Source organism: Xyrauchen texanus, chromosome 1, assembly GCF_025860055.1.
Source record: "Xyrauchen texanus isolate HMW12.3.18 chromosome 1, RBS_HiC_50CHRs, whole genome shotgun sequence".
Classification (NCBI taxonomy): Eukaryota; Metazoa; Chordata; class Actinopteri; order Cypriniformes; family Catostomidae; genus Xyrauchen; species Xyrauchen texanus.
In genome coordinates, this window is record NC_068276.1 from 18,351,708 (window position 1) to 18,379,014 (window position 27,307).

The following is a 27,307-nucleotide window of genomic DNA, read 5'->3' on the forward strand; positions in this document are numbered from 1 at the left end:
TAGTACAGTGAACTCATTGTCATGTTCAAGAAACCAATTTGAAATGATTCGAGCTTTGTGACATGGTGCCTTATCCTGCTGGAAGTAGCCATCAGAGGATGGGTACATGGTGGCCATAAAGGGATGGACATGGTCAGAAACAATGCTCAGGTAGGCCGTGGCATTTAAACGATGCCCAATTGGCACTAAGGGGCCTAAAGTGTGCCAAGAAAACATCCCCCACACCATTACACCACCACCACCAGCCTGCACAGTGGTAACAAGGCATGATGGATCCATGTTCTCATTCTGTTTATGCCAAATTCTGACTCTACCATCTGAATGTCTCAACAGAAATCGAGACTCATCAGACCAGGCAACATTTTTCCAGTCTTCAACTGTCCAATTTTGGTGAGCTCTTGCAAATTGTAGCCTCTTTTTCCTATTTGTAGTGGAGATGAGTGGTACCCGGTGGGGTCTTCTGCTGTTGTAGCCCATCCACCTCAAGGTTGTGCGTGTTGTGGCTTCACAAATGCTTTGCTGCATACCTCGGTTGTAACAAGTGGTTATTTCAGGCAAAGTTGCTCTTCTATCAGCTTGAATCATTCGGCCCATTCTCCTCTGACCTCTAGCATCAACAAGGCATTTTCAGCCCACAGGACTGCCGCGATACTGGATGTTTTTCCCTTTTCACACCATTCTTTGTAAACCCTAGAAATGGTTGTGCGTGAAAATCCCAGTAACTGAGCAGATTGTGAAATACTCAGACCGGCCCGTCTGGCACCAACAACCATGCCACGCTCAAAATTGCTTAAATCACCTTTCTTTCCCATTCTGACATTCAGTTTGGAGTTCAGGAGATTGTCTTGACCAGGACCACACCCCTAAATGCATTGAAGCAACTGCCATGTGATTGGTTGATTAGATAATTGCATTAATGAGAAATTGAACAGGTGTTCCTAATAATCCTTTAGGTGAATGTATATGCACATACATACCATTGTTATCCTTTTTTGCATTCCCAATAAAAAAAAAAAAAATGAAATGAGACCCCCAGAGGATGCATCCTTCCAAACGAGACACAGCAATGTCAACAAGTTAGCAAATGTGACTGCGCTTCGGATCATGAAAAATAAATTAATTAAACAGTACATAAATAAACAGCAATGGTGTTGATGTTCGAGATGTCTTCAGTCGAAAGCAGTATTGCATTTTCAGTGTTGTTTTGTTTGATACACAATGATATATCATTTTAGCTGTAGTGCTAGCTAGAGGCTACCTAGCCTCATTACTGGCTTCTACAATAGCAGGGCGTGCTAGCCGCTAACCAGCTAATACTTTCTAACCGTCTGATTTCATGCAAGGAATTCATTTTACTAGTTTTTGTATAACTTTGCCGAACTTTGCATTTTTTATGCATTGTCTAGGTGTAAAACATGAGCTAAATTTAGGAAATTACACAAAAATGTATCATCAGCGATTTTGTCTTTTCCCGATAAATATTGATATAGCTTGGCATGTATTTTACACTTCTGCAGCTGACGTCCTTCCATCAATTTCAATTATGCATCGTGTTATGTATACTTTGGTGGACAGACAGATGAAGACTACAGCTCGAAGCTCTATGCCAAAACCTCGAACTGCACATGTAAACATACTGCAAGTGTCTGACATGATGCCGTAGATCTAGATTGCTCCTGTTATAATCTTTGCACACATGCAGCGTAACTTCATTGATTATAGATTATAGTTTTATTGTGTCACATTCATGCAGTGTAGAGATACAATATACATAATTAGAATATTTCACAATATTGCGTGTGTGTGTGTGTGTGTGTTTGTATCTGTGGTTGGCTCTTGTCACTGGCAGAATGTTACTGTGTCTGGCACATAGAGAACAGGATGAGAGGAGACCATCAGAGATGGGATTAGGAAGAAACACACACACACACAAATCTCCAAATAATACTGGACCTGGACTCATTCCTAATTGATTTTCATACAAACCTATGAAAACAGTTCTCATTTAGTTGAAAAAATGAGGTGGGTTGACAAGTTTCAAGTGTCTTAATTGCTTCAATAATAGCGTGTACGTGTGTGTGCATGATTGTGACGAGAGCCTGATGGAGTGTGTCTGACTGATAGCTGTGTGTGTGACATGTTGGTATCTGAAACATTCACAGACATCAAGCTTGTCATTCTCATGCTCACTCGGGTGCAGATGGAAAACCTAATTCTGTCTTTTCTGTCTTTCCTTTTCAAAAAGCCACCAATTACATCCACTTCTCTCTCCATCTCCCTCTCACACGCTCACTCTCTCTTGCTGTCGTTCTCTGTCCCCATGCTTTAACAAGCTATCTTGTTAATGTCAGAGCCCCTCTTACTTCCGCCTTTCTCCCTCTCTCTTTCTCCCTCTCTCTTGTTTTCTTACCCACTGCTCCCTCCATCTTCCTCTCTCTCTCTCTCTCTCTCTCTCTCTCTCTCTCTCTCTCTCTCTCTCTCTCTGTTTTTGTTCCAGTCTTGTAGATAGAGGTGTACACTGAAAAGCTTTTCACCTGATGAGGGATAAAAATGAGGGAAAGGGAGAAAAGTGGTCCTGTTTGAGGGATGCTGTGAAAGGAATGGAAATGAGAGGCAGAAAGAGACTTGGAAAAGCTATAATAGGTGGACCAGTGACAGAGATTAGAGTGCTGCTAGACAGGGGAAGTAATTGCGTTGTGCACATGTTATGGGAGGACAATATTGTACAGCACACTCGATTCTGGAAGGGATGTGTGCTGTGGAGTTGCTGTGGGGATTGTGTGCCTCACATAAAATGGGGCGTCAAATAGCATTCACAAAAAGATTTGCGAAACTTTTTTGGTATTACGAAAAAAATCTTTTACAGGATGTGTTTAGAGCTGATGTAACATTCTCAGTGTTAAAATACTTTCTTCTATCCGAGCTTAATATGCAGAGACATCAATAAGTAAGTCATTCAGTGGTTAATTTTCTCCAAATCTGTAAACGCTTTGTCTCTGTGGCACTATAAAATTCCTGTGTTTGTTTAGAGCGACCCGCTTAGAGGCCCCAACAACGTTACTCAACCAATGGCATGAGTTGGGGTTGGGACTATCTGATGGTTTGAACAACAGCAGACGAGGGGCATATTTGGAAAGCTGTTTTGAAAACATTGTTTATTTTTTCCATTCCGTTCGATGACGCAAGTGTCGCAGAAATTTGCTTTAAGGTCATTCTACCTAAAGAAAGAAAAATCTCAAATGAGATCTTTTTAATATCTCAAATGTATGTCCAAAACAGCGATGATAATATACAGTTTAAAGAGCAAATGCTTAGGGCCACATGTTACATTAATCTATTTTTGTTTGAAAACTTTTCATTTTCGTAATGACATTACTTTCCAAAGTATGCGGTAATGGTGTGGTCACATTTACCTTTTCCCGCATGAAATTCCTGATCGCACGGATTCCTATTGAGAAGATTGTGGGATCTCGCCTTGTTGGAGAGCGTTTTCGAAACATGCTGTTTTCGATGGAGGAAACCGCCATCCTAGTGTGGATAAGAGGATTAATTGTTGCAAAATCAATACATTTTCAAATGAGTTTCAGAGTTGATCTCAACAATGAGCACTTTTACTCCGATTATGTTTGTGGTCATGTAAATGCCTTTAACACCATTCCTTACTGGGGTAAGATCATAAGTGGTATAAGCAAATAACTATCAGTTCACATAGATTTTTGCCCATTATTCCAATTTCATGTTGCATATAAACACCATTACGAGCAGGACTGTTTAATTTTGATGCCAAAAGCAGAGAATAACATTTGTTTTCAAATCTCCAGTAATGCAGGTTTCTTGCAATTTCTGATTTTGTTGAATAGGCTGATTATTTTCAGTGACATTTACATTTAATTATTTAGCAGACACTTTTATCCAAAGGGACTCACAAATGAGGAATACAGCAAAGTGATTCAGCCTAGAGAGGCAATAATATAAGAAGTGCTGCATTACAAAGTCTCATATTGCTACAAGTCGAGAGGAAGGCGAGAGACTGTGGTGAAAGAATGGATTTTCTTTTTTATTTAGATAGTTATCAGCAAATTGCTGTGCATATAGATACACTCAATGTCTCAAACTGGGCTTAGATTTGCCAAGATACTAGAACAATAAAAGCAATTTTTTCTATATCTTTTTCAATCTTGTCCATTTTATCTTCACCAGGGGTGACTGGGAACCAATAGGACATTTTGTCACTTGCTTGGCTTCTGTTTCTACACCGTTGAAAAATCCCACTCCACATAGCTGTATTTTTCACAACTCTCTTATCCATTAAATCAATGCATACAAGAAGGAAAGACAAATAAATAGAGAGGGCTAACCTGACTTTCCAAACAGCAAAAGTTGGATGGTGTTGCGGGGGAAGGGGGGCGGGCTGAGTTCCCACAAGAAGCTTTAGCTATGCCTGAATTGATGCGGTAATGAACGACCTCGGCACATAGATAATTAATAAGAACTCTTGATTAATTACACTGCGATGAGCTGCTATAGATGCAGATGTAGAGAGAGTGAGAGACAGGAGTGATATGAATGTGAAAGATCATTTAGTTCCGACTGTTTACTGAGAGTGATTTTACATGTGTCCTGATGTGGCCTTTAGAGAGAAGTGTAGGGCTGTTTGGAGTTAAAGTGTGTCTGAATGGAAGGTGGATGTTTGTGTTTCAGCTCTGGTGCCAGTGGACTGTGCCACACAGGGGCATAGATTCCAGGGGGTATGGGGGATGTAACCCCCCAATAATCAAAACAAGCAAGTACATGTACGTCTCTCATCCCACATTATTTACTGTACTCCATGATCAATGGAAATATGTAAATGCTTCACGCTACAACCCCCCCACAATATTCAAGCCAAATCTACACCCTTGGTGCCACGGCCCCTTCAGTACCAGTCTGCCACGTTTGGCCACACACTCTGCAAAAACAAGACACGGCCTTTGGCTCTGGACCAAACGCACACACAAGCTGGATCTGAGGATCGAATGGCAAACTGTTAAATGAAACCCGCAGGGACCTGTATGTGAATACGGAAGAGCTTTCATAGAGTTTGGTTCTCTAGAGTGAATGCCAAAGTTTATTTGGGGACTGGAAACAAGGAAATATCACTAGTCTTCAATCATTAATATACTTAACTTGGCAAATCAGAATTACAGTTGATTCGTTTACAGCACAACATGTTCATTTTTTATCATGACCTTGATGGTTTTTGATAGCCATGTTCTGTAGAAACAGAATAAGCTGTAATTTTCATATTAGTTCCTGCACTGTCAACATATTGCGTTAAAAAAAATCTCAAATTTGATTTTTTGTTTATTAAATGGTTTTGTGCAAGTCAAAGAAAATGTTTCATATTTGACTACATTGGGTTACACCAAAGAAAGGAATGTTTAAGGATCAAACGTATCATCATAATATCATAATGACATAATATCTAAATTAACTGGTTTTATTCAACCAAACTACATTAGGTTACACCAACTAAAGTTATTTGTAAGGGTCAGATGAGGTAGAAATGGACCTTAGCCTGGGTAAAACTGTAACGTATGACCTTGTCCTGTTTTTCTGTTTCCCCTTTGTCTTCCATTTTGATACTTTCGTCACTCCATAGTTTTCACTTTTGAACCTTCTGTACCTCCATAGTCTTGTTAGCCATCGTGTTCATTGTTCATTGTTCTCACCTGTCCTCGTTAGTTTCTCATTGGTTTCTGTTCATCACCTTATCATGTTATTTTGAGTTCTGTTTGTTCATTGGTCCCTTCTTGTATTTATACCCTGCCTTTTCGTTCAGTCACGGTCAATCGTTGTTTGTTGTTATGAATGTTAGTTTATGTTGTAAGCCTGCTCTGTGTTTCCTGCCCTTGTGCTCTGTTCATGTTTATTTCCCCATTGCGGGTGTTCCTTTGTGTTTGTTTAATTAATAAATATACTGCGTTTGGATCCTCAACCTTGTCTCCCTCGTTGTCCCTGCTAATTTGTAACAGAACGATCGACCATACAATGGATCCAGCAGTTCTGCGAGCAAACTGCCGTCTGCTCAGCCTAAAGCAAGAAGACCGTCCCATAGAGGACCACGTCCGCGATTTCCTTAGGCTGGCGAAGGTCTCGGATTTCCCGGACTCCTCGTTGGTGGTCTTCTTCAGGGGCAACCTGAATGCTGCACTGAGGGAGCAGTTACCACCGGCAACTCGCTATTGGACACTCCGGAACTTCCTGGAGGTGACCTTTCTGGCCTGCGGCTCGCCGTTCACCGTGTGCGTCGATGAGGAGGACCCTGCCTCTCCTCCCACGACGGTGACTCTCCAGTCGTCCCTAGCTCCCCCTGTCACGCCAGCCCCTCCGGTCAGTGAGCAAACCCCCGCGCCAGTCACTTCCCCGGAACCCACACGGTCCACTTTGTCTGCCCGGAGGAGGGAGAGAAGACGGGCTTCCGCCTCCCGGCCCACGCCTGCCACGGTCAACGAGCCTGAGCCCTCTTCAGCCACGGTCAACGAGCCAGAGCCCTTAGCCTCCGATGTCAGTGAGCCAGCGCCTGTAGCCTCCGATGTCAGTGAGCCAGCGCCTGTAGCCTCCGATGTCAGTGAGCCAGCGCCTGTAGCCTCCGATGTCAGTGAGCCAGCGCCTGTAGCCTCCGATGTCAGTGAGCCAGCGCCTGTAGCCTCGACCGTCCAAGAGCCAGCGCCAGTAGCCATGACCGTCCAAGAGCCAGCACCCCCCGAGCTTTCCAGAGCTCCGCCTTCCGAGCTTTCCAGAGCTCCGCCTTCCGAGCTTTCCAGAGCTCCGCCTTCCGAGCTTTCCAGAGCTCTGCCTTCCGAGCTTTCCAGAGCTCTGCCTTCCGAGCTTTCCAGAGCTCTGCCTTCCGAGCTTTCCAGAGCTCAGCCCTCCGAGCTTTCCAGAGCTCTGCCTCCCGAGCTTTCCGAGCTTTCCAGAGCTCTGCCTCCCGAGCTTTCCGAGCTTTCCAGAGCTCTGCCTCCCGAGCTTTCCGAGCTTTCCAGAGCTCTGCCTTCCGAGCTTTCCAGAGCTCTGCCTTCCGAGCTTTCCAGAGCTCTGCCTTCCGAGCTTTCCAGAGCTCTGCCTCCCGAGCTTTCCGAGCTTTCCAGAGCTCTGCCTCCCGAGCTTTCCGAGCCTTCCAGAGCTCCGCCTTCCGAGCCTTCCAGGGCTCCGCCCCTCAAGCCTTCCAGGGCTCCGCCTCTCAAGTCTCTCGAGCCTCCTAGGGCTCCGCCTCCCGAGCTTTCCAGAGCTCCGCCTTCCGAGCCTTCCAGAGCTCCTCCCGAGCTTCCCAGGGCTCCGCCCCTCGAGCCTTCCAGGGCTCCGCCTCTCAAGTCTCTCGAGCATGCCAGGGCTCCGCCTCTCAAGCCTCCTATGGCGCCACCTCCCACGGCGCAGCCTCCCTCAGCTCCGCCTCCTGAGCTTCCAGAGCCTCCCTCAGCTCCACCTCCTGAGCTTCCAGAGCCTCCCTCAGCTCCGCCTCCTGAGCTTCCAGAGCCCTTCTCAGTTTCGCCCCCGGGACCTGTCCCTATCCTGAGGCTGCCTCCCAGGCCTCTTGGACCCGTCCCTGTCCGATGGCCACCTCCCAGGCCCCCTGAACCGGTCCCTCTGTGCCCCCCGGGACTGCCTAATTGGCCCTGTGTACTGTCTCCTTTCCCTTTGTGCCCCCGTGGACTGTTTAATTTCCCCTTGTTGCCCCCCTTGGACTTCCTGCCTCCCCTCTGTGCCCCCTTGGACTTCCTTCTGCCCCTCATTGCCCCCCTGGACTGCCTGTCTGCCCCGGTGCCTTCATTGTGTTTTTCTATGGTTTTTGTCTTGGGTTTTGTTTTTGGTTTGGATCGTCTGGGATCCGATCCTTAGATGGGGGCTATGTAACGTATGACCTTGTCCTGTTTTTCTGTTTCCCCTTTGTCTTCCATTTTGATACTTTCGTCACTCCATAGTTTTCACTTTTGAACCTTCTGTACCTCCATAGTCTTGTTAGCCATCGTGTTCATTGTTCATTGTTCTCACCTGTCCTCGTTAGTTTCTCATTGGTTTCTGTTCATCACCTTATCATGTTATTTTGAGTTCTGTTTGTTCATTGGTCCCTTCTTGTATTTATACCCTGCCTTTTCGTTCAGTCACGGTCGATCGTTGTTTGTTGTTATGAATGTTAGTTTATGTTGTAAGCCTGCTCTGTGTTTCCTGCCCTTGTGCTCTGTTCATGTTTATTTCCCCATTGCGGGTGTTCCTTTGTATTTGTTCAATTAATAAATATACTGCGTTTGGATCCTCAACCTTGTCTCCCTCGTTGTCCCTGCTAATTCGTAACAAAAACCATATTTAATTTGAAATATGAATGAAATACAGTTTTGAAGTAATATGCACACAAATGAAAATGAGAGAAAAGAGATAGAAAATAACACTGCAAATATCTCAATGGCATAAGATATTTAGGGAAATCTTACAAAATTGGCCAAATTGTTTTCTTTTGTTTTCATCATAAACCTCACTAAATTTAGTTTCATTTTTCTAAAAACAAGACAAAATATCTTAAGCCATTTTACTTGTCAAGTAAATGTATCTCATTTTAAGTATATTTAGATATATTTACTGGAGAAGAAGACAAAATTCTTATTAAGACAACATTGTTTTGTAGTGTAAGAAAAAATAAATCTACCACATCAATCAGTTGTGCAGACACACTCAGTTCAGATGGGGTTTCTACTGACAGATGCTGACAGGAAGTGCCGTGATGTCACAGTGAATCTGTGGTGTGTTTAGGTCACCAAAGTGCCACTGAGCTGAACTGATAGATGGACAAATGCTCATTGTTTGTCCAGAAAGGGGCTGGGGTCATGCATTTTTTTTTTTTTCTGATTTTCCTCTCCTCATTCCCTTTCTCTGTCTCTGTCTCCTTTTGTCATCCACTCTTTTGTAAAATGTTGACAAAGGACATTTTTCAACCTTTTTATCCCCCCCACCCCTCCGTCCAGTTGTGTGTCTGACTCGCTCTCTCACCCTTTTTACCTCTCTCTCTTTCTTCACCTGTCAGTCTCCTCGGCTGGAGGTCTGACTGATTATTCCTCTCTCTTTCTGTCTCCCCCCCTCTTTCTTGTGACACACTGTTGAAGACACCTGGCTTAACTCAGCAGGACATCTCCGCGTCCATCCTTTCTCCCTCTCTCTTCATCCTACGCTCCTCTCTCATATTTTGTTGTCTGATTTAACCTCTGAAACAAATATATAGTCTTCCTTTGATTAATTTTCAGGTATCCCTTCCTTTGTCACTTCTCTTTTTGCTTTTCAGACTTCCATTTGCTCTTTGTCATTCTCATTCTCATCTTTTTCCCTGTCCTAAAGCAGTGCGTACAGGATTCCTATTGGTTTTTGACTTAACCAGTCGTGACGAATGACAAGACATTTGCAGATTATGTGGCTGTGATTGTCACATCTAGCAGCAGTTTTATATATTTTTTTGGTCAGATAAAATAATTTTCTCTGGAAATCATTACGTATGGCGCCTAGTTAAGACGCAATGTAAGAATAAAAAATCCTAAGAAAATTAAGTTTATCCAGCATCTTGGAATCTTATTTGATTGTCAGTGGATCCTTAATTTACCTTATTAGTATTCTTAAATGAGGAATTAAATTTACTTGATCTTTTGACATATAACGGTTCATTGTACTATAAAAATACACTGTAAGTTTCAGAACTCAAAACTTCCTCCTCACTGCAAAAACAGCAACTGATGAAACCAAGCAGCCAAAATGACTCCTTCTCTACTTCCTCCACATTGTGATGTCACACTGTGGTAGGCATTTACATCGGAACGTCTCCACAGCACATCAACGACAACTTTACCTTATCACTTCCATACCCTGCCCAGCGGTGGGCATTGAGATGGGAATGAGAGAGTAGATCAGTCAGTTGGCAGAGAGCCAATCATAACAGTGGTCGTTTCTGTCAAGTCTTAAAGGAAAAGCAGCACCGAAACCGAGCGTTTTTGACAGAGGGTTGAAAATGATCATGTTTTACAAATTTATGACAGTTTTTTGTGCAGAATTCTTTACTAATATTATAAGTGAACATCAAGGAACATATTAAAATAATAAAAAAGGCATGTCATGACTCCTTTAAGAATTGGTTAAATCCTTATCTCCATCCAGGTTCTACTCTCTTACTCTCTGGCCTTGTTTAGACTGCCACTAAAAATCTGATTTTTGCATATCCAGATTGTATCCAGATGTGTTTTTGATAGTCTGGACAGCAAAAAAAAAAAACCCCACGTGAAATCAGATTTTTCTGAATCTGATTCAAATCACATCGGAGGTGGTGTCAAATGCGATTGAAATCTGATTTTTTCAGATGCGTCTCAGTGCGCTCTGGCTGATCAATTCGGGTTTCAAATGGTCTTTTGTGCCACTCTTAACGTGACACACAATGATGACATAAAAAAATCGGTGAATGCAGCATGGAACATCACAATATTTACCAGTCTCCTCCGTTGTTGAGTTTTTCTTGTGCAGTGGAGGAGTTCTACACCGCATCTGGACAGGGTGCATATTTTGAGAGCGAGATGATGCATCTCCATTTTTCCCGCATCTGTTTTGAAAGCATCGTCACTTGTGTACGTCTACGTCATTACCAAAGCAACCCATGCAGATAGGTTGGTTATGTCTGAACGTGCAAATCTGATTTAATCACTTGCTATTAATAGTGTGGACAGTCTGCCTGAAAAATAAATCTGATTTGCCTGCAGTCTGAACATAGCCTCTGTCACTCAGACTGTCAACCTAGTCAGCAAGTTGGTGTGAACTTTCTCAAACACTTTAAAAGGAATAATGATCAGCCATTTTTTCTTTCTCTTCCTCTAGAGAGAGAGAGATGGGTGGAATGAGTTGAGAAAGAGAGAAAGGAAAGTGGGCATAGGGAATTCTATTTTCCCCTTTTTCCACAGTGTACATATTCACTGTTTTTTGTGAATGGTCTCTTCAGAATTGTGCATTACAAAGGAGAGAAACGTGGTATTTTTAAATCCTTTCATATTTAATTATCATAATCATGTGGGATTTTTAGAATGAGAGTGCATATGGAATGATTCCTGTTTGTAACAATGTTGTTGCAGATTTGAACTGCTCTTTTCTTTCTTTGATTGTGTGTGTCTGTGTGTGTGTGCCTGTGTGCGAGTGTGTGTGTGTGTATATATAAAGTGGTTGTCGTGGTATTTCTCTCTTAGGACTCTAGCGGTTTACACATCGCCACATTCTCAAACACGTGCTTTATCCCGCTGAGATGCCTATACTCCAATTCCACATTCATTTGCTTTCTTTATTTATCCAGCATCCCTCGTTCATACATATGAAAGGAGTGCATGGCAGCAGTCTTGCCTGTAGACCACCACACATCTCTAAACCTTCGACATGTCTCTCACCAGAGGCCTGTCAATCATCCTCTCGACTGTCAATCATCCCCCGCGAAAGGAAGTTGCTCTTGAGAATACCGTTTGAAAGACTGCTTTCCAATTGGCTGGCGGGACAGGAGAATGTCACAAAGTGCTTAAGAATTTGACCCTGTGTGAGATTGAGTTAAAGGTTTACTGTGCTAAAGAGACGCCTTTCGGCACTGTGGAGAAGAAGATATGAATGTGGCTCATATAGTACTGCTGAGGAGCACACACACTAACAAACACACATTAGATATAATATAAATGTTGCAATGTCATGTTAATGATTTGCTGCTACTGAGGTTGAGGTGCGGGTAGGTTTAAGAGTAGGGGAAGTGTTAGGGTAATGCAGGTATGTTTAATGTAAGTACAATGCAACAACACGTACACACATAATAAGTACACTGGATCAAATTCTTATGACTATAGTAGTTATAGGCACCTAATATAAAGAGGGACCAAATATCCTATTGCTGTCAGGCCCTTGATGATTCCTACCTCTTACGCCCAATGTACTGTATACGTCAGTCAGACATGAATGCTTGGCTTCTGCGTACAGTAAAGTAAATTGTGTCATCAGCAGAGTGCTCGAACACTAAACTTGTGCAGCCCGATTTTTCTGACCAGATGTACTCTGAACTCGCAGTATGCGCATGCTTCTGGAATTATTTGCACTAAATAGTGGGTCCACAAGGTGCCAACACTCACATTTGAGCCATTTCTGTCACGAAGAAGTGCTAGACGAAGGTAAAAACAACAACAGTGGATGTTCACGTCAAGAGGTCAAATGTGAGGAGGTCAGGAGATATCTGCATTTGTATAACTCGAGTCTGAAGGAATTTCAAGAAATCGTTATGGTTCTAAACTCCTGAAGAGAAATAGACCAGGATCTCATAGCAGTTGTAGTGATTTCTCTCTCTCTCTCTCTCTCTCTCTCTCTCGCGCTCTCTCTCTCTCCATCTTTCTCTTGCTTTTCTTTCTGGCTTGCGGTTGATTTTACCTTAAGCTTCTCAATCTCAGGTCCTGCTGGGACCACATTCCTACCGCACCAGACCCACCAGAGAGCGACAGAAAGATGCAGAGTAAAAATGCAGAGTTTAGGGGAGTCAATTAAAAGAGAACATACAGATCGAAACAAAGAGAGAAAACGTGTAAACGGAAGAGAATGTGGAGATGTAGAGACAGAGAAATCACTTTTTAGATGGCGGGATGGTTGTTGAGGTTGCTTTGTGAAGGCGTTCATCTGTTTTTGGTGCAGAGAGGAGCGCTAGGCCTCAGGGTGTGGAATAGCAGTCTGTCATCACTCCACACTGGCCCTGATTTGCCTGCATGCCACACAGCCGTGTTCGACTAGAATTCTGAGACCTCCACATATTAAGCACCCTGCAGACACAGGTTTTTGGCTGGGAGACCAAAAAATCCTTTCAGAAGTGGTGTGATTTTACAACACACAAATTTAAGGATACCACATATACAGTAGTTAAGCAGTATAGATGATCGCACAGACATTTTATTAATACAATACACACAGTTTGTTGACAGAACAAAGCCCGGTGCCACCCTAGACAACTAATCAACATGTTTCAAAACACTGTACACTCTTAAAGGTGCAATGTGTGGGGGGGCCTGTGTTTCTTGTATTCCTCAGTCCAATTTATAATTGTAAAGAACTGTGCATAGTAGCCCAAAAGTAGCCGCAATATATGCTTACACACATAGAGTCATCTGAACCTTTCATGTAACAGTTTCATGGGGCCCCAAAGACATCTGAGACCTGTGTAAAGGTGTTTATAGGCCTTATCGATCCTCTGGACTCTGTGAGGTGGATAGTGGAGCCGAGCCGGGTCTGACACAGGACCCAATGGGGGCCCCCTCAGTATGTGGCCCTCTGTCTACCTCTGACCCCTTCTGACTCTGACTAATCAGACCGTTAAGTTTGAGAGAGCGAGTTTAACCTGGAGTCATCTATCTCGAGGAACGGCTCTGCACACACCTACTTCCATATTCACACATTCATTTACATATACACACACACATTTAAGAGTAACACACACTCTAATTCCACACAGAATAACACAGGCATTGACATGGAGACCCTTGGGCTGAAAGACTCATTTTACTCCCTAAAACACCTTCACTCATTCACGCACACACATTTGTTGACCTCTTAAATGGCATTATGATTTGTTATGCTGTGAATCATATTCATGTGCACATAGAGGTGCACACATATGTTAATATCTCAGAACAGGGAGCTTTGAGAACATACGGCTGTATAAATATACAGGCCTGATCTGAGAAAATGAAATACAGACAGAGAGAAGGAAAGCATGTGTTGGTTCTTTCTTTTTTTCTCTGTGAGCCTTGATGGATTTTGATGTCGTTTTTTGGCCAGAAGTAGGGGGTTGAATGTTCATTAGCATATATTTCACATGTGATTAATGCTAAGTTTTTCAGACTGCTTTCAGAAACAATCACGCAGTTGAAAAGAAATATTTAAAAAAGACATACTAGGAAAAATCACAGAATCTGCTTTGTGGTAGGGCTGAGCGGTAGAGCTAATATATATATATATATATATATATATATATATATATATATATATATATATATATATATATATATATATATATATATATTCAGCCTTTTGATGTTGTTCAGTATATATCTGGATAATTATGTTTTTGCTCTGAAATGGCTTAAAAGGAGCCATTCTACCAAACAGCCTCTGTAACCAAGTAATTTAAAATATTTAATGCAAGAACAGAGTAAAAAAAAATCATTCGTTAATTTCTGCAAAATGAAGAATGCTATTTAATTATTTCCATTTATATGCACTAATATAATAATAATACATAGAATTAAACAGCAATATTTGCAACTAAAACATTATTCATGAAAAATGCCACATGGGAACTTGAACATTTTTCAAAGATGGATTCATTGAAACTGAAAGTTTGAACTGATTCACAGAAGTGAATCAAACTTTACAATTCAAGCTCAATTTTTGCTACCAAAGATTTATACAGTGATGCTGTTAAAAGTCTGAATGCATGATTAACTGTTAAATGTATGGTTCACCCCAAAATTGAAAAATCTGTCATCATTTATTCACCCTCATGCCATCCCAGATGTGTGACTTACTTTTTTCTGCAGAACACAAATTAAGATTTTTTGGAGAATATTTCAGCACTTTAGGTTTAAACAATACAATACAAAAAAGTGAATGGTGGGCAGAACTTTGAAGCTCCAAAAAGCACATAAAGGCAGAATAAAAATATTCCATAAGACTCCACTGGTTAAAGCCATATCTTCATAAACAATATGATAGGTGTTGTTGAGAAACAGGTCCTTTTTTACTATAAATTCTCATCTTTGCCAAGTAGGTGGCGATATATACAAATGTAAGTAAATGAGTAAATTATGAGAGAATTATGTTTTTTGGGTGAACTATCCCTTTAAAATATTAGCAAACTCAACAAATAACTAACAAAATCATCGTAATATTCATATGTTGCTTACTGGTAACTTTATATCACCAGCAAAACCATTGTGAATATCTAGTGAATTCTCAATGCAGTATATAACCCAGCCCTACTCTCTGGTTAGAATGCGTGTACCGTAGAGGGATATGACACCATTGCCAGAGTGATGTAGACCGCCTCCTGTCAGGAAAGGGCACGACTGCAACGATGACAAGGACAGACCTACCTTCACAGTGCTACTTAGGAAAAGAAATGCACACACACACACACACACACACACACACACACACACACAGATTCTCTCTTCACATGCTTTATGCTTTCAGACACACTTCAACTCTTTCATTTACATCTTTTCACTATTTTCCCTCTTTAAAGACCTTTTTCCTAAACTTTAACTTAATTTTCTATCCTTTCTCTGTTTTTAACTCTCCTCGCTTTCGCTCTGCCATCAGGAGCAGCCATATGGAAGCCATTACGCCCGCTTTTCCTCTCACCACAAACATTCCAGCAGTGCCTCCAGCTTTCTTTCTTCACAGCAGCCTCTCTCTCTCTACCTCCTTCTTTTTCCCCTCCTCTCCTTCCCTTTTATCTTTCACCTGTTTTCTTTGTCCTCATTTCCATCATTTTCAGAGTTTGTCTGCCTGTCATGTGATAATTGGCTACATGTTATCTGCTCATTGTCAGACAATTTGTTTACATTGAAACACATCAGCATATTTTCATACTGCCCGTTAGCTATCATTAAAATCCGTAAACAATCACATAGCATTTTGCATGCCATAATGTTCTGTGGATTTTAGATGATAATCAGCGCAATGTGACCCTGTTTTTTTTATCTCAGCGTGCACTCGTGTCATGTGTTGTGTTTACATGCAATTGCTTTGAATAAAATGAAAGATGGCTCAATATTTTTGTCTTCTAATGGGACTATGGCTGAATCGAACCAGTCGCTAAATAAACACGTCTGCCACATCGCAAAGGTTATGTTTTGGGCTGAGATGTTTATGCAAACTGACTACCGAATGCTTGGGAACCAGAAAGTGCAGGTGAAGACAGTGTAAATAAATCAACTGCATGTCACTGTATTTTTTTTAGCACCATTCGCTGATTTTTTATCATCAGCCATTAAAACCCCATGTTTTAATGGCTGATGATGTGATATCAATAAGAGAATGCAGTGGCTGATGACTGGTATAATGTTGTATATATGTAATTAAAATTTGTAAAAAATAAAAAATTTGAAATATACAGCAAGTTTTAGATTTAGAGTTTAAATAAAGAAAATGTTGTAAAATTAAGAGGACTTTTTTAAGATTCTGCACTATTTTTAATATACCTATCAAATGTAAGAAAATTGTCGATTGTAACATGTAGAGTTTGTTCCAGCTCGAACATGTGCTGTCCTTACAGCAAAATGATGGCATACCAAATACCAGGAATGCACCGATCTGATACCTGGATCGGTATCGGCTCCAATACTGAAGCTTTTAGACGGATCGGGTATCGTTCCGACGAGCCCGATCCAAATCGATACTGTGTGTTAGTCATGTTCGTTACTGTCAAGCTCAAAAAAATGACATAAAAGGACCATTAAAACACAATTAAAATAGTTAATATGACTCGTGCATTTTATTCTAGGCCACTTGAAGATGTGCGATAGCTTTGTGAATCACGCGGTGCGCAACATTTGAGCGCTACTCACGAACAACATCTCAGATGTAGATGCTCAATAGTTCGGTTCACTTATAATATGCATTTAGAATGGCACCGGAGGTGCATTGTACCAGAATTTGAATAAGAAGCAAATTAAACTACCATGAACTTGATACAAACAAACACACCTACAGGACTTCCTGGAGAGTTCAGAATGTCAAAATAAAAGCATGAGGGTTAAAAATTTAAAGCTGCATGATTGAGATATTTTGCTATATATTACTTTTGATTACTTTACAAATGATAATATTATTTAAGTTGAATGGGTTCCAAAAAATAAGTGTGTGAATGAAAAGTGGATGTCTTACAACTAAATAAAACAAAAAAGAGATCTGAATCCTTTAAAGTCCAGAAGTTGAAAATATCTTGCAAAAACAAAAATGCTTCTTTTCTACTGATGACTTATACTGAAATTACTGTTAATTTAGCTGTTAACATTATCCAGTATACTAGTTAAAAATAAAGTGTTTCTTAATAAGCTATACATTTATATTGAAATAATATGTAGTTAGAGGTTTGTATTTCTTTACATATTAAAGAGTACTCCCAATTCCACACAATAATGTAAAGATATTCTGAAATGATTATGCAAAAAACAACACTGGTATCGGATCGGGATCGTTATTGGCCGATACTGAGATTTCCGATATCGGATCGGAAGAGAAAAAGTGGTATCAGTGCATCCCAACCAAATACTAAGTAATTCTGATAATATATGTTAATTTATGCTGATAATATAATTGCAAAATAGATACATTTTCACTGTACACTGAAATCAGACAGTTCAAAATTACAGAAATGAATTGTTTTTTTTTACACAATATTAGGCTTTTAGAAATTCACTAATATATTTGAAAACTTGTGCATTATGCATTGATTAGGCTGTTGATGGATTTTGTAAATTGACTCAAGACTCAAAGGAGTGCTAACACATCTGTATAATGGCCAAGCTTGCACGGTTATCAGTCGATGCGATCGTTTAGAATATGCTTTTTCTCTATCGCTATTATACACACACACTTACTGCTTCAGTTTTAGTATTATTTATGTCACGGATCTTTTCCGTCTAGGCTGAATAGTTGTACTTTAGAATACATTTTCATTTTTAATTGGTGTTTTTCTCTTGTTTCTCTCTCTTTTTTTGGTTTTCTGGTCTCTTGGCTGTTTGATAACGGCTTGAATGCCTAACTGGTAGAGTGTTGTTTAGTCTGTTCGCTGGAGACCTAGAATTTAACCTGGCTCTGGAAACTGCCGATATAGCTGCGCAGAGAAAAGAGTGTAAGAGAAATGGAAGATTTACTGGTCCTCTGAGAGGAATGATATCTCCAGATCACTGCGGGTCATCTGGACACCAGCCCTGATTCCACCAGCCTCACCACGGCATGGCTGCTGCTGATGTGATCAGCTCTTGCTGGAGGTTAAATCAGCTTAGTGACGTGGAATTCAAGCTGAAAATGAAGTGGAAATTGCATATGTCAAAAGTCATTCTCAAGGTGTTTTAAAGTGATCTTAACTGAAGGATTTCGATTCATGTTTGCTCAGTGGCTTGTTATCACATGCAATCAGCACATTAACAAAATGAGATGTAATTGTTAAATCTGGGAAGCTTTTGTGGCTGGTGGGATATTTTTTTTTTCAGCCTGCAGGAGGATGTTATTAGTGGTGCTTACTAAGGCAATCATTATTACAGTTGCCTATACTTAGGCTTAGAGATTGAACAAACCATTACCCTAAATATTAAACTTTGATGCTTAAACGGTCCCGTATTTTTTGAACTGCTGATGTGAATTATACCTTGAATGGTGTGCCATTAATAAGGAGAGGAGTGACTTTGCTTTTTATAGTGATTGGACTTGCGATTTTTGCCTGGCGGATGTTAAAACAGGCAAAAAAAATATATAATTACATTTAATTACGTTTGAGGGACCCAAGCCATATTTAGACACCAGAATATCATAGAGACATGGGGATGGGCTCTTTTGACCTGGACCTGTAAACAATCACCAAGAACACCTTAGCAACCACTAAGCAATGCCTGGGCAACCACCAAGAACACCTAGCAACCACATAGAGATGTGCTAAAAACCACTCACAACACATCTACAACCATATAGCAACGCCCAGGCAACCACCCACAACATCCTATCATCTACCGAAAATGTAAAAATGGCATTTCTGTTGTTTTGACCTTTTTTTTCCTTTTTATGTTGGTTTTTAATTAATCAATATATGGTTTTAATGTACTTAACATAGTCAATACATGTTCACACCAGATCTGTAGTTGATGTCTTTATCCAGAATTTATTAAAACCTCCACATTTATCATGCCCTAATCCATGAAGGATTCTCTGCCATCTCTGACATTGTACTTTTACACACACACACACACACACACACACACACACACACACACACACACACACACACACACACGCACACACACACACACACACAGGTCCAACTCACTGCACCTGTGCCCTGAGCTTGTTTTTGGACACAGCTCGAGTTTCTTATGTGGAATCTTTGTAATGCAAGACTGATGAACAAGAGGTTGGAGGGGGGTTTATGGACAAGTGAAGGTGGGATAGGATGGAGGGGGGCCGAGGGTCAGGGCTGTTAGGGGCTAAACTGGGTAAAACTAACACTCGGCTCTTTTTAAGAGCTGTCAGGGTCAGGAAAAAATTGTCGTCAGTGTTTGACAAAATTATGTTTCTGCCCTCATAAACGAGCCTTGTACACAAGCACACTCCTATCACCTCTGCCCCCTCCATCCCCCCACTCCTTGTTTCAATATGTAACCATGAATACCACCTTTGTTGCAGAGGAGAAGAAAGAGAGAGAAACCGAGGGAGGGTGGGAGAGTGAGAGAGAGAAACAGGAATGATGAGTGTTTGGGATGTGGAGGAATGGCTGGAGGAGTGTATTATCATGTATATGTTTAGTGTACATAAAGAGATGTCAGTATAATTTCACTTTAATCTATGCTTTGAAGGCTTGCCCTCTGTGTGCGGTTGGGTTTTGTGAAGCACACACACTCACAAGTCTCTGTTTATATAAGTCTGGTATTGTCATCCTTTTCTAATTCCACCATCACAAACTTGACTTTATGTTCACGTTCTTTCTATTCATGCCCCTTTTCTTCTCAGTTTTTTATTCACACTTGACTCGTGGGTCAGAAATTCTTTGCCGAGGTTCTGCAAACGTTCTCTAATTATCTGCAGAGTGCTTGCTTAACCCTGAGTTTGCTCATTAGACATTGCCGCCTGACAGTTGTTCAATCACGAAGGCTAATGCGGTCCAGTGTTGAAACATATGTAATTACACAGGCTTTGTGGTTGGGTCTGCCGCACAGATGCTTTAAAAAGAGTGTTGATGGATCGGAACGTTTGCTCTGTTGAACTGATTGAATTTTTTACTATGTTTCACATTTGTTTTAAGGATGTTATTGATTCATCAAAAATCGATTAAGTGCTGTTAATAATTTGATTGATTAAGCTTATCGATCGCCGAGAACAAATGCGTTCAGTAATCATACAGCAGGCATTGATAAGGCTGTCCATACAGCGCGTGATGGGAAGATCGAATCATTTTACTGACTTGGATCTTTGAGTCTCGTTCAGGAAAATGAACAAATCTCTATTCAAGTCATTTCGTTCATTTGAGAAAAATTAAATAAAAATGTAACATTTTCAATTGCCAAACCCATATTTGGCTATTGAATAGCCATATTTGAGTTTAATGAACTCAAATATGTATCATGGATACAAGTTTTAACAGTAATTCATTAAAACAATTAACAGTAATTAATTAAAGCTTCACTATGTAAGATTTGTTTTGGTTAAAAATAAACAAATTTCCATTAATGATTAAGTACGTAAACAACTAGAGTTCAAAACAATGTCCTTAACTTACCCCGATTCACTATGGTAAGCCTGTAAATATGATTTGTATTTTGAGCTTTTGGGTAAGATTTGGCGCAAAATCGCTGGCTTATGATGTACATCCTTGCATCATTACGTCATGTCCTTAAACATAGGAAAGAAGAACCAGCTGTCTCGTTCCCATGTTAAGAGTAGATGGCAGTAATGCACTTTTTTAGTTTGCAAGTCGCCGTTAAAAAGAAGAAAGAAACTACATTCTGTTCAGTCAGTTATATTCACACAGTTCAGGACAGCATGGATGGATGTTTATCTGTTATCCATTTGGTGAAGTTGTTTACCTGCTATAATGCTTGGATATGTTGTCTGGGAGGGCTGTTGAAGCATATATTGCTTCGGCATAGGGGTGTTTATACTGACAGCGATCACTGGAGGCCATCTGCACTCTTGGTTGCTAGTAGGCATTTTCTCTGGACAACAGATACCAACTGTATCTTGAGGCGGATCAGGGATGCTCTGCTGTCTGCTGTACATCAGTAGAAGATGCACTGCATCGCTGAGCATTTGCATAAAGTAGGTATCGACAGCAGTGTCTGTTGGTCATGTCACCTCAAATCGCAAGCTGGAACTTTCACTCACTTCATTACACATACGGGGATTTACACGTCTACAATTTGTACGAATTCATACGAACTAACTCATACGATTTCATACCATTAAGCCAACTCATACAAATGCGTATGACTTTTCATGCAGTCGGGTTGTCGGCAGACATGAACACAACACTTGTGAACATTACCGCCGCTCCGTATAAGCAGACTATGCTAGGGCACCAACTCCCTAGGGGGGCACCATCTTACCCTAGGAGGGTAACCAGAAAATCCACAGGCTGCCCTTACTCACACGTTATGCGTTATTCAAGGACCCGAAAGCAGATGATCGCTTCACGCTCAAATCACACGAACTCTCAGTTCTGATCAGATGAGCCACTTTAAAAGTCATTATAATATAGCCGCTGTATGCACACCTGTATGTACAGCAGTTGGAATTTTATATTAAGCTTTTAAGTGGCAACAACAAACAGCTTCCAGTTAGGCAAATTAACTATTTTACTTGGCAGAAGAATTGATTATTGGCATTATAATGGTTTTACCATGATAAAGAGGGTTTTAGGCACTTCACTTCACATCGAGCCCAACAACTTCCCTTAGTCATGGTAAAATCACTGCAATGCAGTCTCTTGCAGATTATTATTATTGTTATTAGTTCACAACTTCTTTGATCATAGTGGTTGAGATCAAGTTTTGTCGGGCCTAGCCGTTCGCTTACAGTGTATACTTGCATGTGTTAGGTATCAGTAAAGTGTGAGTTTGACTAAATGCTGTTCTGTCATGCTGACACCGAAGGCGTGAGAGGGAGGGAAGGGGAGAGAAGGTGTGAATGTGATGATAAAGCAGAGTATTATTCCACTTCTCTCTCTGGGTCTCAGCAGTGGGTTAGAGCAGACCAGCGTGACCATGTCAACAACATGGCCAGTACTGAGTGAGCGACTCCCTTATCTCCTGCATCCTCTGTTTTTTTTTCTATTTCTCTCACTCTCAACCCGTTCTTCCCTCCCTCATTGTTGGTCTCTGTTTACTTCTGTCCTCTTGGTTTCGTAAGCTATTTTATCTCTCATTCATCCCATTCATTCTCTCCTCTGATCCGCAACACCTCTCTCTCTCTCACTCTCTCTCGCTCTCTCTCTCTGTCTGTGCTTTCCTTTCTCCAAATCAAGTCTACTGTGACAGAGTCTACCATCAAACAAGAGACAAAAATCTACCTAACAGAAAAAGTATGCAAAACCTTTTGCATCTGCTGGATGTTTTGGTGCTTTTTGGACATGTTGTTCTCAGACTAGTGTTGTCATGGTACCAACATTTCAGTAGTCGGTACCGATACCAATGTAGTTTCAATACCACAGGAAAAATATGCTAATATTATGTGCTATTGAACTCACCCGTTTAGTTTGTTTTTATTATTCAATCATTATTTTAATAATTATAGTTTAATAATTATTATTATTTTCCAGAACTTTTCAGAATTTGTTTTTTAAAGTTTAATTTAATTTAATCATCAAAATGGTGTCATATAAATAAACTCTCTTTTCAACACGCCATTGCATTGTTTTGCCAAATTTTATTCAACATCTTGATTAATTATTATTATTATTATTATTATTATTACATTAAATATTACACTTTACTACACAGTTGTTATATATTTTTATTCAATTTCTTCAATTTCAGGCATCTAGATTTTATTTTGAATTGTGCTTTTATTATGACGTGTGTTTTTTGCCGGATAAACAGTTCGGGACACCCCAGTGTGATCATTGAAGACTTTTAAGGCATGTCTGAAATCTCATCTGTTTACACTGGCCTTTAAGTCTGACAAATGAAATTAAGGACACAGTTTTGGAGTGTATTTTAGATTACTGGTGTTTGTGTATGTGGTCATTTTGAAATGTTATGTTTTAAATTATATTACTGGGAAGCACTTTGGTCAACTCTGCAGTTTTAAATGCAATATAAATAAACTGAGATTAAAGCGCAGATGCTGGGATTTGAATTATATACATGCACACTACCGTTCAAAAGTTTTGAAACACTTGCCTGAAATGTTTCTCATGATCTTAAAAATGTTTTGATCTGAAGGTGTATGCTTAAATGTTTGAAATTAGTTTTGTAGACAAAAACATAATCGTGCCACCATATTAATTTATTTCATTATAAAACTAAAATGTTTTTGAAATGGTTGACTTGGACCAAATAATTAAGAAAAGCAGCCAATAAGTGCCCAACATAGATGGATCTCCTTCAATACTGTTTAAAAATCCTCCCAGGGTGATTCCTCAAGAAGTTGGTTGAGAAAATGTCAAGAGTACGTTTCTGCAAATTCCAGGCAAAGTGTGACTACTCTGAAGATGCTAAAATACAACACAGTTTTGAATTATTGTGGATTTTGTTAGTCACAACATAATTCCCATTTATGTTACTCCATAGTTTTGATGACTTTACTATTATCCTTAAATGTGAAGAAATTTTTAAATTATAATAAAGAATGAGTGTTTCAAAACGTTTGAGCGGTAGTGTACATATTACATGATTCACAATGAAGTGCTCCGCTCTTTCTGTCATCTCATACAACGTGAACGATTCTCTTTTTTTATTTTTTATTTTATTGCTTTAATCAATATAACATGACAGTCAAACCAATTGAAAACATAAGAAATAAACTAAAAGAAAATAATAATAATAAAAATACTTACAAAAAGGTAAATTGACAATATACAGAATACAAAAGGCTATAAAATATACAGTATTTAATGCATATAACATTAAGATTCAAAAGGGGATATTCAAGGCTTTATGAAGGTTAATACTCTTTAGCACTGTATTTCACTCCTGTTAACATATTAAAGTAATACTTCTATTTTCAATTGTGTGAAATTTGGAAATTTACATTTATGACAAAAAAAAAACTTTCTCCATAAATAAACAATACATTTATAATATACCATGCTTTATGTAAAATTTTACTATCAAAATAAAACAAAACATCCTCTTTCCTTAAATCATATCAATACCCGTATTCATCTTAAAATATTCTCAGTCACACAGAACATTTTTGTATACAGTCAAAAAAGAGGTGTACAAGTGAATGATTCTCAATGTCTGTGCAGTTTCTAGTGGATGAGCGGTCGGATTTAAAGTAGCTCGTCCACGCTAAGGTTGGAGCCTATAGTGGTTTAATAAATCCTACTAAGACATGTTACGATTTTAATTTGGTTAATTGTCCATTTCACTGTACAAGGAGTAACAGAGCACTCGTTCAAAAGCTGTCCTGTGTCAGTCATACTGCACGCTGGTATTGGATGGAGTCGGTGCTTTGTACTACCGGTACTGCAGAAACACTGGTATCGTTACATCTTTTTTATTCTAGTATCGACTTGGTACCGAAGTACCGGTACTTTTGACAATATGAGTTCCATGTGTGTATTTTTCACTCCCGATTTTCTACCTGCCAAAAATACCCAGTAGCAACCTGTGTTTTGTTTTGGGGAAATGTCCACAGATTTGTGTGTGTTAAAGCCATATGTATGTGTGTTTGTGTGTAAAGTATCGGTCAGTCTAATTTTATAAAGTGGAGAGTGTGTGGAGTGTGTGTTGAGTGTCTGCGCTCTTAACTGTAAGAGCTACTGATAACCTTTCTAACCTATGAGACAAGGACAGGAAACTACTCCCCTATAGGAATGCCACACACACACACACACACACACACACACACACGGATTTAATTTACATGAACTTAATCTAAATCTTAAACTTAAACCTTTCATGTTTTAGTGTGGCATATTTACTGCAATTTGCCTTTTTAGGGTACCATTGACTTCTATTGTTTTTATATAAACTAACAGATGAACACCAACCCTAAAAAAATCCTTGAATGTTCCTAAAGGGAGGTTCTGTCATATTTAGCTCAACCGAAACTATAGTCTGTTCACACACACACACACAATCACAGACACAGTAGCCTTTTTTCACCTCACGCATGATTTCACTCATTCTTCTTTTGTTCCACAAGAGGATGAACGTCTAGCATTAATAAAGATGCCTTGGGTTAGCATGCTATGGTAATGTATGCAATTTGTAAATGGTTCCACTTGTCATTTTATGAAACTATTTCAGCTTTTCTATTCACATGTAAACATGTATAAAAAATCAAGCCCAACTGCCTTAATTTGTTTTCATGTAAATAGCTGTTGGTGTGGCTGGCTGTTTAAAGATTATGATGAAATGGTAATTATCATCTATCGAGACGTTTAGCCATTTGTTTGCATAAAAATAATTCAAAGGAAACTCCCTGAGAAAACTGGAAGCTGCTTTGATCTGACACAGTTTCCTTTCGAAACAATCGGCTCGGGTGGGATTTGGATTCAGGCTAACCCATTCATTCTCATTAGAGTCACTTGTTGAAGATGCAAGAACAAAATATCATATTTCTTGAAAATCAGCCATCGAAACCTTGAAGTCTCGGTTCTTACAGATGAATTGCACAGCGGAAGAGAGCACTTTCATTAAATGTTTGAATAAACAGGAAGCCAGAGAGAACTTGATAGATGAATGAGGTATAAAAGAAGAGGATGAGTTTTTACTTGTACAGATGAATTGGTGCATAAAGTAAACACAGCGAGAAATGGTGTGAATGTGGCGGCTGGTTGAACCCACACCTGTTTTAGAAATGCCATCCGGATCCTGAGGCAGCCAGTATGCATTGTGCGCCCCACAGACATTTACATAGAAAATGTGTCATTGTGTGAGTGTCTCAGAATTGTGAGGCAATAGGCTATAGGGGGCAGATTAAGCACTTATTTTATCTGTTCTTGCCCCATTGTTCATAAAATTACCGGGCAGGTTTTTGCAGGCTTACTCTGTCACAAAGAAAAACAGCAACAACAAAAAAAAAAGCATTATTATGAAATTTCATATCCTATTGTTTAAATTAAATAGGTTAGTAATTTGTTTAGTTAAAATTAATGTGTGTGTGTGTGTGTGTGTGTGTGTGGGCCGGTTTAAGTGGTTTACAAGGACATTTTTTAAGTTACAAACTGGTGTTTAGTCTGTGGTTACGACTTGCCTTGTAAAAGTTTTGGTCATTGATGCAAATTTTGTTGTCAAAAAGAAAATGTTATGCTTTTCAATAATTAAAAGTTAATGTTTTATTGTGTATGTATTTAAGTATTTCTTTATAATAAATGTATCTTTATTTTTATAGTATTTATTATAATCGTTGTATTTATATAATAATTATTAATATAATTTCAATACGCTATTAATCTGAATTAAAATAATATGAATTAATAAATCTTATAAATTGTTTTAATATTTATTAATGTGTATTTTAAACATTTAATGATTTTCAATAATTAAGAGTCAAATATCTTTTGTTTATGCATTTTCTGTGTTTATTTATAATAAAAGTACTTATATTTTATAGTATTTATTTGTAATTAAAATATGTTTAGTAATAATTATTATAATATTCATATAATATTAATCTCAATTAAAGAAAATAATTACTAGTTATACTGTTTTATTCATATTTATTTATATTTACTATATGAATTTAATGCTTTTCAATATTATAAGTAATTATAATATTATTTTTGTTATTTATATATATATATTATTAGTATACATTATTTTTATGTATTTTATAGTATAAATAAAATAAAGTTTATTTTTATTTTTGTAGTACTTATGGTATAATTATTTATATATTAAGTATTATACCAATTATGAGTGTAATATTAATATAAAATAATATTAATTGTAATTAATAGTAATAATAAATGTATTACTAATAAAGTTTATTTTTATTTTTGTAGTACTTATGGTATAATTATTTATATATTAAGTATTATACCAATTATGAGTGTAATATTAATATAAAATAATATTAATTGTAATTAATAGTAATAATAAATGTATTCATATTTACTATATTCATTTGGATTAATATAGGCTATTATTAATATTATATAAACTAAAATTATTTATTGTCGTTATTGTCTTAATAATTTACAACATCAAACCATTTGATGTTTCTTGACATTAATCTTCTCTCTGTTTTCCTCTCTCTGTTCCTCTGCAGGTTTAATGATGATAAGGGTTATGTCCTGTACCCTCAGATCGGGGATCGCTTGGATCTCATTTGTCCAGGATCAGAGCCCCCCGGC

At 39.1% G+C, this 27,307-nt stretch overlaps 1 protein-coding gene across 1 annotated transcript in view; it reads left to right on the forward strand.

Moving 5' to 3' along the window:
- Positions 1–27,307, forward strand: part of LOC127649165 (ephrin-B3-like) — a 97,663-nt gene that overhangs the window by 26,093 nt on the left and 44,263 nt on the right. The window contains exon 2 of the mRNA XM_052134140.1: positions 27,223–27,307. This exon is cut by the window's right edge and continues 211 nt beyond it. Within this exon, the coding sequence (XP_051990100.1) occupies positions 27,223–27,307 (85 nt within the window). The remainder of the gene's footprint in view (positions 1–27,222) is intronic.